The 15,985-nt window shown below is 35.6% G+C and overlaps 1 protein-coding gene across 1 annotated transcript in view; it reads right to left on the bottom strand.

The window, feature by feature from the left end:
* Positions 1–15,985, bottom strand: part of LOC309967681 (uncharacterized protein) — a gene marked incomplete at both ends in the record, with an annotated part of 268,712 nt that overhangs the window by 70,083 nt on the left and 182,644 nt on the right. The window contains one exon of the mRNA XM_082848441.1: positions 13,214–13,377. Within this exon, the coding sequence (XP_082704567.1) occupies positions 13,214–13,377 (164 nt within the window). The remainder of the gene's footprint in view (positions 1–13,213; positions 13,378–15,985) is intronic.

Raw genomic sequence — 15,985 nt, 5'->3', positions numbered from 1 at the left:
CAGGGATTGAAAAAATTTTGAAAAAGAATTCCATGAAGTTCCTAAAAGCAAAACTTGAATTTGCTGTACACGGGTAACTATTTACATAGCATTTACATTGTATTAGGCATTATAAATAATCCACAGATGATTCTAAGTACAGGTGACCCTTGAACAACATGGATTTGAATTGATCAGATCCACTTACACACAGATATTTTTCAATAAATATAGTCACCCTTCCTATGTCTGGGTTTCACATCCACAGGTTCAGCCAATCATGTATCACAAACTTAATACACAATCCGCAGTTCTACAGTTCATTGATTCCTAGGAGGTGGAACCCCAGGATTTGGAAGGCTGACTACAGGACTTGAGCATCTTATCTCCCGGAACCAATCTCCCATGGATACTGAGAAACAACTGAAAAAGCAAAACTGCCACCCGGCGTCTCTGATGGTCCACATGGCTTGGTGACATCTTGAAATGCAACTGCTATTCTTACTATGTTTGGAGATTCTAGGTCAGCAATGTGAGTGACTTGCTAGTTGTCTTGTTAAACAAGAACTAGGCTTTACCATTCTCTTAAGCTTGTTTAATGTAACATTCATCTTTTTCTTTTAATGGTGGTAAGATTTAATGTAGTTAAATTACTGTCAATTTGCTGCCATAAACATTTTCTATATGAAGATTTTAAGTGCAGGATTATCAACAATGCAATTAACTTTGAATTAATTAGGAATCACAGTCCTGTTTCTGCTAGCTTCTGCTCCTTTTGCCCAGGAAATGTCTGTCTCCTCTTTATATCTCCTTCATTCTGTGTGAAAGAATAATTATACAAACATCCAAGCCAGGATCTACAGGATGGTAAACAAATGCTTTAACAGAGAGGAACGTGGAAAGCTGTATGAAGGTCAATTATGTTTTATTTTGATTTTTAATTTTTTTTTTTTTTGCCATTTTGAGTGGCATTTCCCAGTGAAAAGCTTCACTATGGGTTGTGAATGAGTCAACTTACCAACCTCTATTAGTTTTTAGCATATTTATCAGCTCTACAGAGCCAGCTTACACAAACAAGGAGAAAATAGTCTATGGTCATAGTCGTATATGCAAAATTTAGAAATAAATTGAACATTGATAATTCTGTAATTCATTTGATAATATAATCAGTCAAGCAATATAACATTTATCCAAAAGTGAATTGTTTTATCCTTTTGGATATTTATGCAGTCCATACGGATCAAATTTGGTGAACATCTATTAAATATTCACTTTTTTGGTTCTCTTGAGAAAGTTAATGATTCCAGCTAAATGTTAGAATAATTTCTATTAAGATAAAAAATGTAAAAACAGCTCCAATTTCATAAATAAATCGGGCATTGGTAGACATTGATGACAAAGAGCAGCAAACTATTTTCTCTGTGTATTTACAGTATTAGAATTGTTCAATAAAATGTTAAAGTTCAACTTTCCATGATCAAATTTAGTTATGAAAGTTTGTTATTTTCAAATAGGTTAAAAATAACACAAATACACGCATGTATTTTCATATTTTTGCCATTTTGGGTATGTGTGTATAAATATCAGATTGAACTGAATAAAATTGAAGATACTGGATCATATTGGATGAAAGAGAGAAAAGGAGAAAGGCAAACATGGAAAGAATTCTATTGATTAGTGAATCTAAAAGGAGAATACACAAGGTCATTGCACTACTTTTGCAACCTGTGTAGGTTTGTTTTTAATAAAAAGCTAAAATTTTATGATATTCTACTGAAATACACATTACATGGTGATGGTTGAAAAATTTAATTTCTTTTAACAATACAACTATTCAATATGTCTAAAAATTTTACATTTTTAAATTTCTTCAAAATGTAATTAAAAGAGAGACTACATTCCACCTGTTCATAAAGCCTTAGGCATTATTGTTTATAGAAATAGGTCACATATTATGCCACAGGTTCTGGTGATGGACAATGAAACAAAGTAATTTACAAAGTCCTCTGCCCTGTGTCCTACATTTGAAGCAATTCACTGCTTGATGAATGGCAGAAGCTATTATGTTTGGTTCACATCTGAATGTGGGTCATTTACAGAAACCTAGCATGTGACATTTCTTTTCAAGCTAAAAAGGACAAGTGTGAACATTTAGCTAATATAGTATTTTAAGGATCATGAAAAGGATGGAAGCTATGACTTAAAATAGCTCTAAATTCAAATAATATATTAAAATGAAGAAGAATCAAATATGACTGCTTATTTCTAACTCCAAAAGTTACAAAAGATTTCAGCAGTATGGCTTTATACATATTGTAGTCAATGTGCTTATGATTTAACTTTGAAAACTACTTACCTGCTGGTGTAAATACATTAGACTGTGGCATGTACAGCTCTGAATAGACAGCATGTAAACAGTCAAGCTTCTTATAGAGTGACAAGCATATGCTTGCTAAAATTCATTCATTCATTTTTTTTAATATTTAAAATTTTTTTCTAAAATACAAATATTCTTTAGCAAGAATTGTTGAACACTTTAGATGAGGTGTGACACTGAAGTGCTTATATGTATGGAGAAAGCTTTGGTTGGCTTTCTAGAAATACTTGAGCAGTCACCATTCTGTTTAATAGTAATTAAAATCCAAATGGCTTTGGTATGAACTTGTACTAAATGGAGAAAAAGGGAAAAACAAGGAAGCCATAAAGAAGAGAAAAAATATAAAGAAGGAAAAGTAATTTTAGTAAAAGGAAAAAGAAACTCAGAAAATAGACATGTGCATGCAATGGGAAATAGTGAAGGACCACCCGCATCCCTCCAGTACCATTTCCAGAGACAGTCCTGTCACAGGGTTCTAGTTATGAAGTGTATATCCTTCAATGTATGTGTAGAGTCTCACGTTTGTAAGGGGACAATCATCCTCCTAATTCACTCCTCATTCATGTATTTACTTGGTCAGAAAATATTCACATGTGTCTATCAAATGCCAAGTACTTGGTAAGTGCAACCAGTAGGGGAGAGGATAGGGGAAGATTCCTGGAAGGAGGGGGAAAGGAGCCCTCATGACTCACAGTGATGGGGCGGCCACAGAGTATTGAGGTTGTACAATGTGGGGAAGGCATGGCCCCAATCAAGAGACCTCATATTTGTAAGAGTAATAGGAGCCATTAAAGCAAGAAGAGATTTTTTTTAATTAAAAATGATTCTGGTGACACTGAGAATAGATTAAAAGGGGCAAGAGGGAATATAAGAAGACTAGTTGAAGGCTGCTGTTACAGTAAGTCATGGGAGAGATTAGGGCATATCGGACAGGGAAAGGACCCTATGGATGGAATGAGATGAACTGGTTCAAGAGCTAAGGAGACACCAGAACCTGGAGAAGGTTTGTATGGAGGGTGAGAGAGAGAAAGTGTTTGAGGACACCTCCCACGTTTGTTTGTTTGTTTCTTTTTTCCAGAACTGGATGGGTGATCTTGCATTTACTGATATAGGAAACCCCTTCCTTCCTTCCTTCTTTCCTTCCTTCCTTCTTTTCCTTCCTTTCCTTCCTTCCTTCTTTCTTCAGAACTGGATAGGTGATCTCAGCATTTACTGAGAAAGGGAACCCTGCGTGAAGAGGTGATCTGGAGCAGAAGACAATGAGTTTCTTTTCAGAATGTCGATTTGGAAGTCCCATTGACATATATACGTGGAGTTGTCAAAGTTAATAGAAATTTCTAAATTGCTTAATTAAATTCATATGTATCTTGGAAGAGCTAAATTTTAGAACTAAACTTAGCTGCCTAAATTACAAATCTGTTAGAAATATACAATTTAAATCAATTAACTTGTTCCAAAGGAGCAGATCAAGGTTTAAGTTTGATTTTACTACTCACATTTTAAAGATAAATGAAAGAGAGTCAGAGAGGTTAAACTATTGCCAGAGGACACACAGCTGGTAAGTAACAGAGCCAAGATTCAAGCCAGATATTGAACCACTACATCACAGCCATTCATTAGGCAAAAATTAACCACAGATGTGAATTTTAAGTAATCTTATTGTTAAAAAAATTAAGAAATATGACATAGAAGTAATATTGCAGTTTGGGGAGTTGCAAAGACTGCGTAAAGATAGGAGTTGCAACCTTAGGCAAATGACTTAAAGTCATGAAGGCTTGGTTTCTTCATATGAAAGGAGATGACAGTAACTGGTCCTGAATCACAGACTCAGTCTGAGGTTTAAGTGAGGTAATCTATATACTGTATTCAAACCAGGGTTGGCATATACAAGAAGTGCTCAGGACACGACAAAAATTACTATTCAGTAACTAAAAGGAAAACATTAAAACTTTTATTTGTAATCTCCATTTTGCTGATCTGTACGGCATGTGATGGAAGTTTTTTGAACCTATACTTGGAGATTCTGAAATTATTATGAGAGCCAATAATATATTTGTTAGGGTTAGGATTCTATTCTTTCTCACGACCACAAGGGTCAGCTCTACGAGTTCATACTGTCTTATATTGTACTGAGGGACTTAGGTTAGGTAGATGCATCAGGTTTACTAGGGAAACCCAAACTAGAAAGAGTAAGTGAACCAGAGAACTTATGGCAGTGTTTTCTCAAATCAAACTAATCTGTGAGGTCTTAGCCACTAAGAAAACACAGGGCTGATAATAGGTCCTAGTCTCATGATCAACATCGATAGCAAAGGTATTGCTCAAGCACTTAACCCAGACCTAAGGCTGAGACACCTTCTATCATTTGTGCTGCTGCAGGATGACAGCTCCATCACAAGTGTGTCCAAGATCACCAGAAACTCGTCTGTTGTTTTGAGCATCTAAGCATGCCACATATTAGCCTACTTACCAGATCACTAAAGAGAAAAGACTACTCAGATAGGGAGGTGGGGTGTAGGGATTTTGGGATAGTGGAATTGAGTATTGGCGAGAGGAGAGCTAGAGATCATTCTGCACCTATGATGCGGTCAGCACTTCCCAAGGTCCTCTGGATTTCTTACATCCAGTGCCCAAATGTTTTGCATTTCCCCTGCTATGTGCATCATCATGACCCTTTAAAATTTCTCCTTCCACACTGCACTGTATTTTTTTAAAAATTGGCTGTTGCCAAAGAATTCAAACTAAAACCCTATCCTGATCACTTGGATAAATCAAATTAACACACGTGAGAGCCATGTGTGTCCCTTTTCACACGTCTTCATTATACTCTGGCTGAGTTCAAAATAAAAAACACTTGGGAGCTAGTGTCATTTGAACATACAGACTGTGAGCCCCATTTTATCTGAAAGAGAAGGTGTATCTTCATCACGTAGATATTGTATTCATTTATTTGTTCACGTGTTTAATCGAACACATATTAGTTGTGCATCCATTGTATTCCAGACACTTTTCTGGGTCCAGAGAGGAGACTGGTGAATTCTGGAGTTAACAATCTTGCCTTCACTCCTCAGTCCAGAGTTTCTAGTTATTTTGCCTCTATAGTTCCTTTTCATTTTTAGTTGACTACTGATGTAACGTTTAAAATACATGGTTCAGAGTTTAACATACCATTTTATGTACATGTAATCCTCATTGGCTTGTGGCAGCAAACCAAAATTGTTGCTCTTTTTGTTTGATTATTTGTTTGTTCAAGTGTTTTAGTGATAAGTATAGTGAAAATGCTTCAGGAGGATTTTTAGAGATTATACATAATGCTAAGGCAGAGAAGTGGAGAATAACATTGGCTTGTATACATTATGCTATCAGGTACAAGTACTTACATGGAAGTGAAAAAGGAAACTTCATGTCCCCATGACCTAAAACAAACCCAAACCACAAATTTGGACTGTGCCAACAAGATAATCTACACATTGTCACCTCATTCAGGTACATATACTGTCTTAACACCTACTTGCTATTGGTCAGAACTCACAAACCCACTTTCCCACAAGCTCTGGATTTAAATAAATAAATAAATAAATAAATAAATAAATAAATAAATAAAAGGAGATCCAGTAGATTAGTTTCTTTTACCCTAGAGTTATAGAAGCAGGCTAATTTACCAAAACCCAGTTCACCAAATGACTGATTAACAATTTAGACTTAACTGACCAGCTTTTATTTTATTCTTATAAGAGAATATCATGTCAAGGAATGTTCTATTTATCACTGACCCAGCTTCTTGCAGCTATAGATGGGGATAGTTGGAGTAGAAATAGACCCTTCTATTTGCAGAAGAAAACATGGAAGGGGAGTCAGGATACAGCATGAGGTCAACCGCCCACATCAGAGAGCTTGGTTATGGGGAACAGGGGGAGGATACTGATGGGCTTTTGGCAAATGGGTGATCAGTGAATTGATCTGGACCCAAAGCAATGAGCCATTTTGGTTACAATTTTTCAGTTTACTGGAGCTGACACAATGTAGCATCCGAATCTTTTAAAGAGGTCTATTCCTATACAAGCATGTCAAAGTGTACATAGTTCATTTCTGCCTCTCAGGGCGTAGAGTGCCCATAACTCAGTGACAATTTAAGAGGGATGAAAATTATTTAGCAATATTTAGAGCTTTTTCCTTTACTTGGTAAATAATATTTTGCTTTTAGTAAGGAAAATTGTAAAGAAGATTGATTCCGAAGTGGAAAATCTTTGATTGTCTTATACATATTCCCTAGACAATGAATACGCTCATAATATTCTCATCAAAATCTGTCTTTAAGTTATTTTAATCTAAATTAACTTTCCTAAGTAATAAATGACAGTAGCTAAAACTTATAAGGCTATTCAGAACTATTAAGACAATGATCAAGAAGACATCAGCGCCCCAAATACTAATTAACTCGAATATCAGTCTTTCAGATTTGTGTACTGCTTCCAGGAATATAAAAGCTTTAACAAATCTGTCATTTAAATTGTGGTTTCTCATTATCTGCATATTACAAAAAATATGTGTGCAGCCTGTAGAACTTTTGGACTATTCAGATAAAGAATTTAGAGTTAAAGTATCCATATAAAATCAATAGAAGCTTTACTTGGAAGAGTTACGAAGAACACTGCAAAGCTAAATATACAGTAAACAGTCTGAGAGGTATAGGTGGTCATTAGAGTTTCTCCCTTATGCCAATGCCTGTAGATGACCATCTATAAAAGTTTGGTAAAAAGGAAAATTAAAAAAAAAAAAACTCTGGAAAAGAAGAGCTCTATCACATCCAAAACATAAGCTGATGAATTAAAATTACCTAAAAGAAAAACCAGTAAGATAAAATGGCAAAACAGTTAATATCTAAAGATAATACAAACTTAAAGAACAGACCAGAAAAATAAAAAATAAAAGGATGTCTCATTTAGATCTTGACACTATCCACATCAAATGAATTCTACATAGCTTATGATAAGGAATTTAATGAAAAAATGTCCAACTTAATAAAAATAGAAGCAAATAATTGTGAAATTTCTGAATGAGGAAAGATTATTTTGATTAAGAGATATTTAAAGTCATAAAAATGATCAAAAGACTTTACTGTATATGAATTATAAATATCTATTTTTTCAAAATAAAAAATTAATTTAAAAGATAATTTTCAAATGGAGAAAATATCCACAAGCATTAATACTATTATATATTAAACTCATATAACTCAGTAAGAAAAACATTTAAATACTCTATAGAAAGGAAGGCAAAAGGACACTTAAAAGGCAATTCACACAAGAGGAAAATATAAATGTGTGATAAGCATATTGAGAATATTTAGTGACTAGAAGATGCATGCACATTTAGAAAAGGATGAGATTTCATTTCTTCCATGAGATTATAAAAGGTTCACACATGATGTGAACACGACTTGCTAAGTTTCCTCATGCATGGCTATGGAAGCATAACTCTATACAACTTCTCTAGAAAATAATTTCACAATAGTTATCAAATGTCTTGGAAACATCAAACTCTCTGAACCAGAATTTCTGGGTCTCTAGGACTCTATTCAAAGAATGATTAAAAATGGGGACAAGACCCTGAGGCTTAAGATGTTCATCAGAATTATTTATAAGATGCACAAAAATGAAAATAATCTGTTGTCCAGGAATAAAGCAATATTTAAATATTTTATACTGCTTATATGGTATAAAATATTGTATAGGCATTGTATGTTCATGAAATAACATGAAAATATCATATAACATTAAGTTTGAAATCAACATGTATCAGAGAAAGAAAATATCATATAACTTATGTGTGGAATCTAAAAATGATACAAATGAACTTATTTACAAACAGAAATAGACTCACAGACATAGGAAACAAACTTATGATTACCAAAGAGGATAGCAGGAGGTGCGGGGGGGGGATAAATTAGGAATTTGGGATAACATATACACACTACTATACATAAAATAGATGAACAACAAGGACCTACTGTATAGCACAAGGAACTCGACTCAATATCTTTTAATAACCTATAATGGAAAATAATCTGAAAAAAATATATATATGTATAACTGAATCACTTGCTATACACTTGAAACTAACACATTATAAATTAACTATACTTCAATTTAAAAAAAACAAACATAAGAATCAACATATAAAGTTATACGTACAGTACAATTTCAACTTTGTAAAAATAAATATACACAGGAAAAGACTGAAATAAATTTATCAAAAGATTAACAATGCTTTGTTTCAATGGTGAGATTATTGATGCTTTTAATTTATTTTTTGATTCTTTTCAGTAGTTTCAATTTTTTTTACTAAATAACATATCCTTACTATAATAAGGAAAACCATTAAAAAGATCAATGTTTTTTTTACAGCTACAAAATCCAGTCAAAGTAATTACACCCAGCTCAAGAACCTCCTTGCATAGAGGCAAAGAACCAGCATTCCGGTCAATTCTTCTCCTAGAGCTATGGAAAGTGAGAATTTTTCTAGTAGAAACACTTCAGCAAGAAATTATTCAGGCTCTTGGAGAAATGAGATCCAATCAGCCAAATTCAATAGGGTCCAATCTGGAGCTTACACAGCCAGTCCCCATAATGTGGAGCTTCTGGTGCCCAGAGCTACACAAAATGCTCTATTAACATCCTGCACCACAGCCTTGATCTTCTTTGTACTTCCTTTATGCCAGCAGTGTTATCACATTTTGACAGCACTGATTCAAAAGCCCGGAAGAGTTAGGAGTGTTGCTTTAACATCTGGAATAGGAATGCTAACCTAAATCAGTCAACATGCACAGATCCATATTGGGATTTTTTCACTGAGATGAGTTCTTCTGATTTCTGTGTCTCTTTGCCTACTTTTATGTCAGAGCAAAACCCCATTTCATTGACCAGATGCCTCTGATGGTGACAGTGCTTGCTTCATAGAAGAGCTGGGCTGCCCTGCTCTCCACCATCTCAGAAAAAGAGAGTTTAGAAATATCAGTAAAGAGATAATTATTCAGCAGACATGTTGGAGTGACTTTATTTATTTGTATGGAAAATACAGGTATTTTCCCCATTGGATACAACTGTAAATTTATCATCACCCAAAGGACTCTTAAGAGCATCTACTTCTAAAATACAAACAAAACCTGCTTACGGTTACTGAGCATGCCTAGTTCTGATGAGACAGGTTAAGCACAAAGACAGTGAGGGGCTGGGGCAAAGAGTGAACAAAACTTGTTTATTCCTCCTGAATTTTGTTTTAGTTTCATTCTCTATGATGTCTGGACACTTCCTCTTCCCTTAATCATTTCTTCATCCATTACAGATCTTCCCACACCTCCTATCAACCCTTCCCCATGGGGTAATCTTCCTGTTTTATTTTAAAGCAAACAACTATTTGTTTAGGTAGCAAAAGATTAAATCGCACTTATTTGGTGCATAAATTTTGTGCTTGCATTTTTTTATACTTTACAAGTACTCCTGACAATAAAAATGTAGACTTTGGAGCAAGCAAAGCATCATTGTAAACATTTATCTTATTTTAAGTGAGAAGAGATATAGTGATATGGGAATGAAAGAGACCCACCATGACCCAATCATTTTTTTAATCCTACAAAAGTCTAAACAACATGATACACTATTTTATTTCTTTAACTCCTCTAGGAAACTCTAGTCATATTAAGTAGTAGTTACACTTCATGTAGAGCCTCTTGTAAGATCTACATATACGTGTTACACAAGAAAATGCCTAAAATCCAGCAAGTGAACATCATTGCCTAAGGCTACACGACAAGTTAGTGAGCAAATGAAAACTGAATGATCACGGAAGACTTTCTTCCCTTCCCCAGGAACGTAAGTGCTCAGGAAAGATGACATGTAGTGCTTCTGACATGTCCAAATATAAACCAAGACTGTGCCTAAACAACGTGGATCCCCTGCCAATTAGACAACTTTACTACCCCTATGTTAGTGACCAAAGGGCCCCATCACAGAATGATCAGTCTACTGAAGGAAAAGTTAAGGAGTGAATTCACCTCCCATTTCATAGGAAATAATAATGGCTATCAAGTGTGCTTGCATTTGCAATTGTCCTTATCTGTTTACCTATCACATCAAGAGATAAGACTTTTTTCCCTAAATCCAAGGTTTGTCATCACATGTACTCAACTTCGGGTCTTCAGAGACCTTGCTCAATCATCCTCCCTTGCTTAGACATCCTCCATATTCCTCCTTCGTTTAGAATTATCATATAGGCATATTAATATATTCAAACCACACCCATATTAAAAGCCACTCTTTTTAAAAACCTTTTTTCCAACCACTCTCCATTTGCATCATGGTTTTGTGAAAAGAATTGGCAGTAAGTCTTGACTCCATGTCCTTCACTCAGCCCACTGCAATCTAGCCTCTACCCTACAAAGCAATGAAACTCAAGGCTTCCTCCACCCAAATCTGTAGTTTATATTGTTTTCTCTGAGCTCTATACTCATCTATACTAACGTCTTATGATATATTTTCCCTTGTCAATATCAAAGATATCTCAAGGTCAATCTGAGGGAAAATTTAACCCATTATCTCCTCTAAATGTTTACTCTCTGTGTCCTATCTCTAGGAATGCTACAGTCATCCACCCATCTGCCCAACTCCAAAACTTAAGGTTCTACTAAATGTTATCCTTTCCTTCACCTTCCAATGAGCCCAGTAGTTATACTGGGTCACTTAACCATTTCTTAGATATGGCTCGACTGTCCATTTCCTGTGTCATTCATTCTCTTTAGTTAAGGCTTTTGACACTCTTTGCCCAAACTATTAAGATAGCTTTCTAACTAGACGTTCTTGTTTTCAACCTGGTCACTATTAAATCTCATCTTCTTTTCTATGAGCAGAGTGATCTTCCTAAAGTTAAAGACATTTAAAATCTTTCAATATTTGCACTTTAGCATTAGAACAAATTCAAGCTCCAGAACACAATATTCAAGACTTTTCTCATCTGGTCCTTGACTATATTCCTAATTTCAACTCAGCCAACTGCCCTCACCCTATATCCTATACTCCAGCCATATTAAAATACTTTTGATTTGACAAATATATTTTCTCATAACAATATGTTCTTATACCTCTTCCCTTCACCTGCAAACATGTTTGTTTTTCTTCTAGCTAAATTATATTAAAACTTCAAAACTTATTCAAGAGTTATATTTCAACTGAAGCACTTGGCTACTGTCCCTATGCACCTCCAGACCTGGGTTGGTTCCTTTCCTCTATGCTCCCAGAGACTCCTATGTTGACCTCTTCCTAGCACTTTTTTTTTAATTATGTAAAACACTTAGCATGAAATCTACCCTCTTAGCAATTTTTTAAGTGCACAGTATAGTACTGTCAATTATAGGCACAGTATTGTATAGCAGATCTCTAGAATTTAATCATATAGCATAACTGAAACTTTATGTCCGTTGAATAACAACTTCCTATTTCTTCCTTTCCTCAGCCCTTGACAACCATTATTCTACTCTCTGCTTCTGTGACTTTGCTTTTTTAGATATCTCATCTAAGTGGAATCATGCAGTATTTGTCCTTTGATGACTGGCTTATTTCACTTAGCATAATGTCCTCAAGATTCATCCATGTTGTTACATAATTCAGGATTCCCTTCTTTTTTAAGGCTGAACAATATTCCATTGTAAGTATATACCACATTTTTTCCCCATTCATCTGCTAATGGACACTTAAGTTATCTCTACAGCTTGGCTATTGTGAATATTGCTGCAATAAAAATGGGAGTGCTAATATTTCTTTGAGATACTGATTTTAATTTTTTGACTAAATCTCCAGAAGTGGAATTGCTGGATTATATTACAAAGCAACAGTAATGAAAACTGTATGGTACTGGCATAAATACATACAATAGAGCAATAGAACAGATTAGAGAGTCCAGAAATAAATGCGTGCTCATCAACTGATCTTTAACAAGGTACCAAGAGTACACAATGGGAAGAGGATGGTCTCTTCAACAAATGGTGTTAGGAAAATTGGATATCCACATGCAAAAAAATAACCCTATATAAAACCATCCACAAAAATCAACTCAAAATAGATTAAAGACAAGTATAAGACCTGAAACTGCAAAATTTCTTTTAAAAAAATTTAGGAGGAAAGCTTCATGACATTGGTTTTGGCAATAATTTCATGGATATAAAAATGACTTTTAAAAAGCACACATAACAGAAATAAAATTGGACAAGTGGGACTGTATCCAAATAAAAAGCTTCTGCACAGCAAAGGAAACCATCAACAGAGTGAAAAGTCTTCCTAGCACTTTTTATACTGCCTTATATTTGTTACTTTTCTTGTTTTTCTTCACCCACATATTTTGCTTGTTAAATTAATGACCTGTCAAGCCATACTCAATGATATTCAGGATCAAAGCTGAAGGAGGATTCTCCTACTGGTGATTCTGGCAGGGGTGGGGAGAGAGGGGAGAAAGTGGGTTAGAAGAATGAGGAAAAGAGAAGTTTAGACAAGCTTTCCAGGAAATTTCCCAGAATGTCATTGTGTATCATTATGTATTACTACTTGTTTCCTGTAGGTCCTTAGTTTGAAGAGACAAGTATAATGATTTAGAGCAAAATTAGTTCTCCCTATAATGGAGAAAAAATTTCTCCAAAAGAAATAATTTCCCAGCTGGTCTTCATGACAGTAAACACACAAGAAAGAGATTTCTGCCTTTGACGTGGAGACATGGTTCTAACTTCTTCAACTATCTTCTCACAGCCCAGTCATAGAACAACAAGACTGGAGGCTGAACACTCGGAGGAATGGAACCACTGAAACATCTTACCTGAGACAATACAAATATAAAATCAAAGATGAAATGATGAACAGGAGCACGTAAAGTAGCACCGTGAGCACCACACCAAGGATTCCTGATTGCATGGTTTTTTCAAACATCCAGTACAGCTTTGCTGCATCAGCTACAGGAGCCTCCCCGTCATGTGAAAGCCGCTGACAAAAGAAGATACAAATTAAAAAAATAAATAAATAAAATAAGGGTGAAAACACTGATCATCAAGTTAGATTAATTTAAATACACAAAGACCAACTGAGAGTATAATTTGTTTTTAAATTACATTTTCAATGTGCTGAAGATATCAGATCTTCAGCTGCAGGAAGAAAAAGACTGGATTTGCATGGTTGGTTTCCCAGGATTTTCTCATCTTCCCTATAGGCGTTTAAATGTGTGCACTCTACATGCAATCTATAAAGTAAAAGCCATGTTTTATTTATGTACTATTAACTTCTGAATTTAATGAGCACAAGATATGAAGGAATTAGATATGATGGTGGAAATATTCTTTTCTCTCTGAAGCAGATTTGAAAGGAATTTAAATTGTTCTATGCATGAAATAGATGGCTTATTTTAGAAACTTATAAAAGTTATCAGGCTACTTAATGTGATCTTGAAAACCAAAGTTTACATTAGGTCAATTTAATAATAAGTCTTTATTTTAGACAAGGAAAACCATATTATATGTTGGGTTAGAAATAAATACAAGGCAATGAGGTCTTTAAAAGCAAATATAAAATGCTACGTACCTAAGACATTGCCATATGACATCTTTGACCTTTGAGTTTATAAAATATGAATGTTCTTTAATTGACTCTCATGATCTCAAGTGTAAGTCATATGCCATATAAATGTAAATAAGGTATTTTTTTCGCCAATGTAAGAGAGAAAGAAGAATTTCTCTACTTTTTAAACTGACAATTATATAAATATAGCTTAGTAGGGCACGTTTAAAACTAATCCACACAGGTACAGATAAAAACAGAACCCTAGATAGGTTAATGTGTATCTTCCCTACACCAAAATATCCGTTAGTGATTGGGCAGTGATAGAATTCAGCTGTTCTGACTCTCGACTGCTTCTTCCATCACCACTTCAGAACTTTTATTTTTACGCTCTCTACTTGTTAATCGGTTTACCGTGCGAAATGTGAGCTTGGTGCTAGGATTTTAGGCAGCAGATCTGTGAGGGTTACCATGCATTTCTCCTATTCCATATCTTCCCTTCTGCTGCTTTTTGAAAAATAAAGACATAGACATGGGATTCGCTGATGAAATAGACAAAAAATTGCTATATGTTTGATGCTGATAACATAATCTAATCAATAGCTGCTAAGCATTCATCTGACCCACACGTATGGTATTGAACGCCTACTAAGCATCATTAAGCTCTGAAGATAAAAGAGTGAATAAGAGTACACAAAAGCCCTACCTTCTCAGAACTTACATTGAAGTGGGGATGGGGTGGAAAGCGAATGATAGTAAACATGTAAGTAAGATGAAGTAACATACGTGGTATATTAGAGAATGATATTTTGAGGAAAACTGTAAAGCAGGAAGAACGTATAGGAGGAATGAGCTGTGTTATTAAACATTTTGATCAGAAAAGGTATCACCGAAAAGGTGTTATTTGAACAAAGACCTGAAGGATATAAGGGAATGAGCCATATACCTCCCGAATGGTATTGATCACACACTGAATATTTTGATTCCCCAACTAGATTGTAAGTTCCTGCTTGGACCACTGGGGCAGTGGTGGTTACATCGTGTAACATTCACACAGCATAAGTATCATCATTTCATTATAATCCTCCTGCTGGTTTGTTTTATATGTATGATGCCTTAGATTTTCCAGTTTCTTCCCAGATGGTCTCTCATTTGACTCTCTCAACAAACTGTGAATTGAGTAAGGTAGGTGTTACTATGTATGGGTATTCTTACTGTTTTGTAATTCATTGAGGAAATTGAAGCCTGGAGAGGTTGACTGATCCAACGTCATATCGCTGACAGCAAATCTTTTCCCTACTTTTTATCTAGACAAAGGCTCAGTGAGAGAATGAATTTATGAACCCAGTGGAATTTCTGAGCATAGTATCATGGATGGCGGTCAGAGGAATGCATTGCCAACCTCTGAATCAGCAAACTGAGAGACAGGCAAACTGTTATCAGCAACGTCAACAGCCAATCAATGCTTCAGCCTCCAATCATTCCACCTGCCACATACCCTTTAGATTTCCATGAAAAAAAATGGATCCAAGACAAAAATTATTAGTGAAATTAGGTAGCATCTCTCCTGACCGGCCAACTGCGATCAAACACAGATGATTCTGAGCTTTACCTGGTAGAAGGAAGTGCTGGAAGAACTGGGAGGTGTGAACTCGGGCAAGCTGAATTTCATTAGTGACACTGAAACTACGATAACCATGATGCCATGTGGAGCAGTAGTTCTCCAACTTTAATAAGCATGAAAATCATCCGGAAGTCTTGTTAAAACCCAAAGCCGGGCTTCCCTGGTGGCGCAGTGGTTGAGAGTCCGCCTGCCGATGCAGGGGACACGGGTTCGTGCCCCGGTCCGGGAAGATCCCACATGCCGTGGAGCGGCTGGGCCCGTGAGCCGTGGCCGCTGAGCCTGTGCGTCCGGAGTCTGTGCTCCACAACGGGAGAGGCCGCAACAGTGAGAGGCCCGCGTACTGCACAAAAAGAAACCCCAAAAAACAAAGCCCTTTCAGAGGCTGGCCCCATTCCCAGAGTTTTTACCTCAAGAGTG

Source organism: Leucopleurus acutus, assembly GCF_964270905.1.
Source record: "Leucopleurus acutus genome assembly, chromosome: 10".
Classification (NCBI taxonomy): domain Eukaryota; kingdom Metazoa; phylum Chordata; class Mammalia; order Artiodactyla; family Delphinidae; genus Leucopleurus; species Leucopleurus acutus.
Note: the sequence above shows the minus strand (reverse complement) of the source record. Positions and strands in the feature narration are given on the sequence as shown.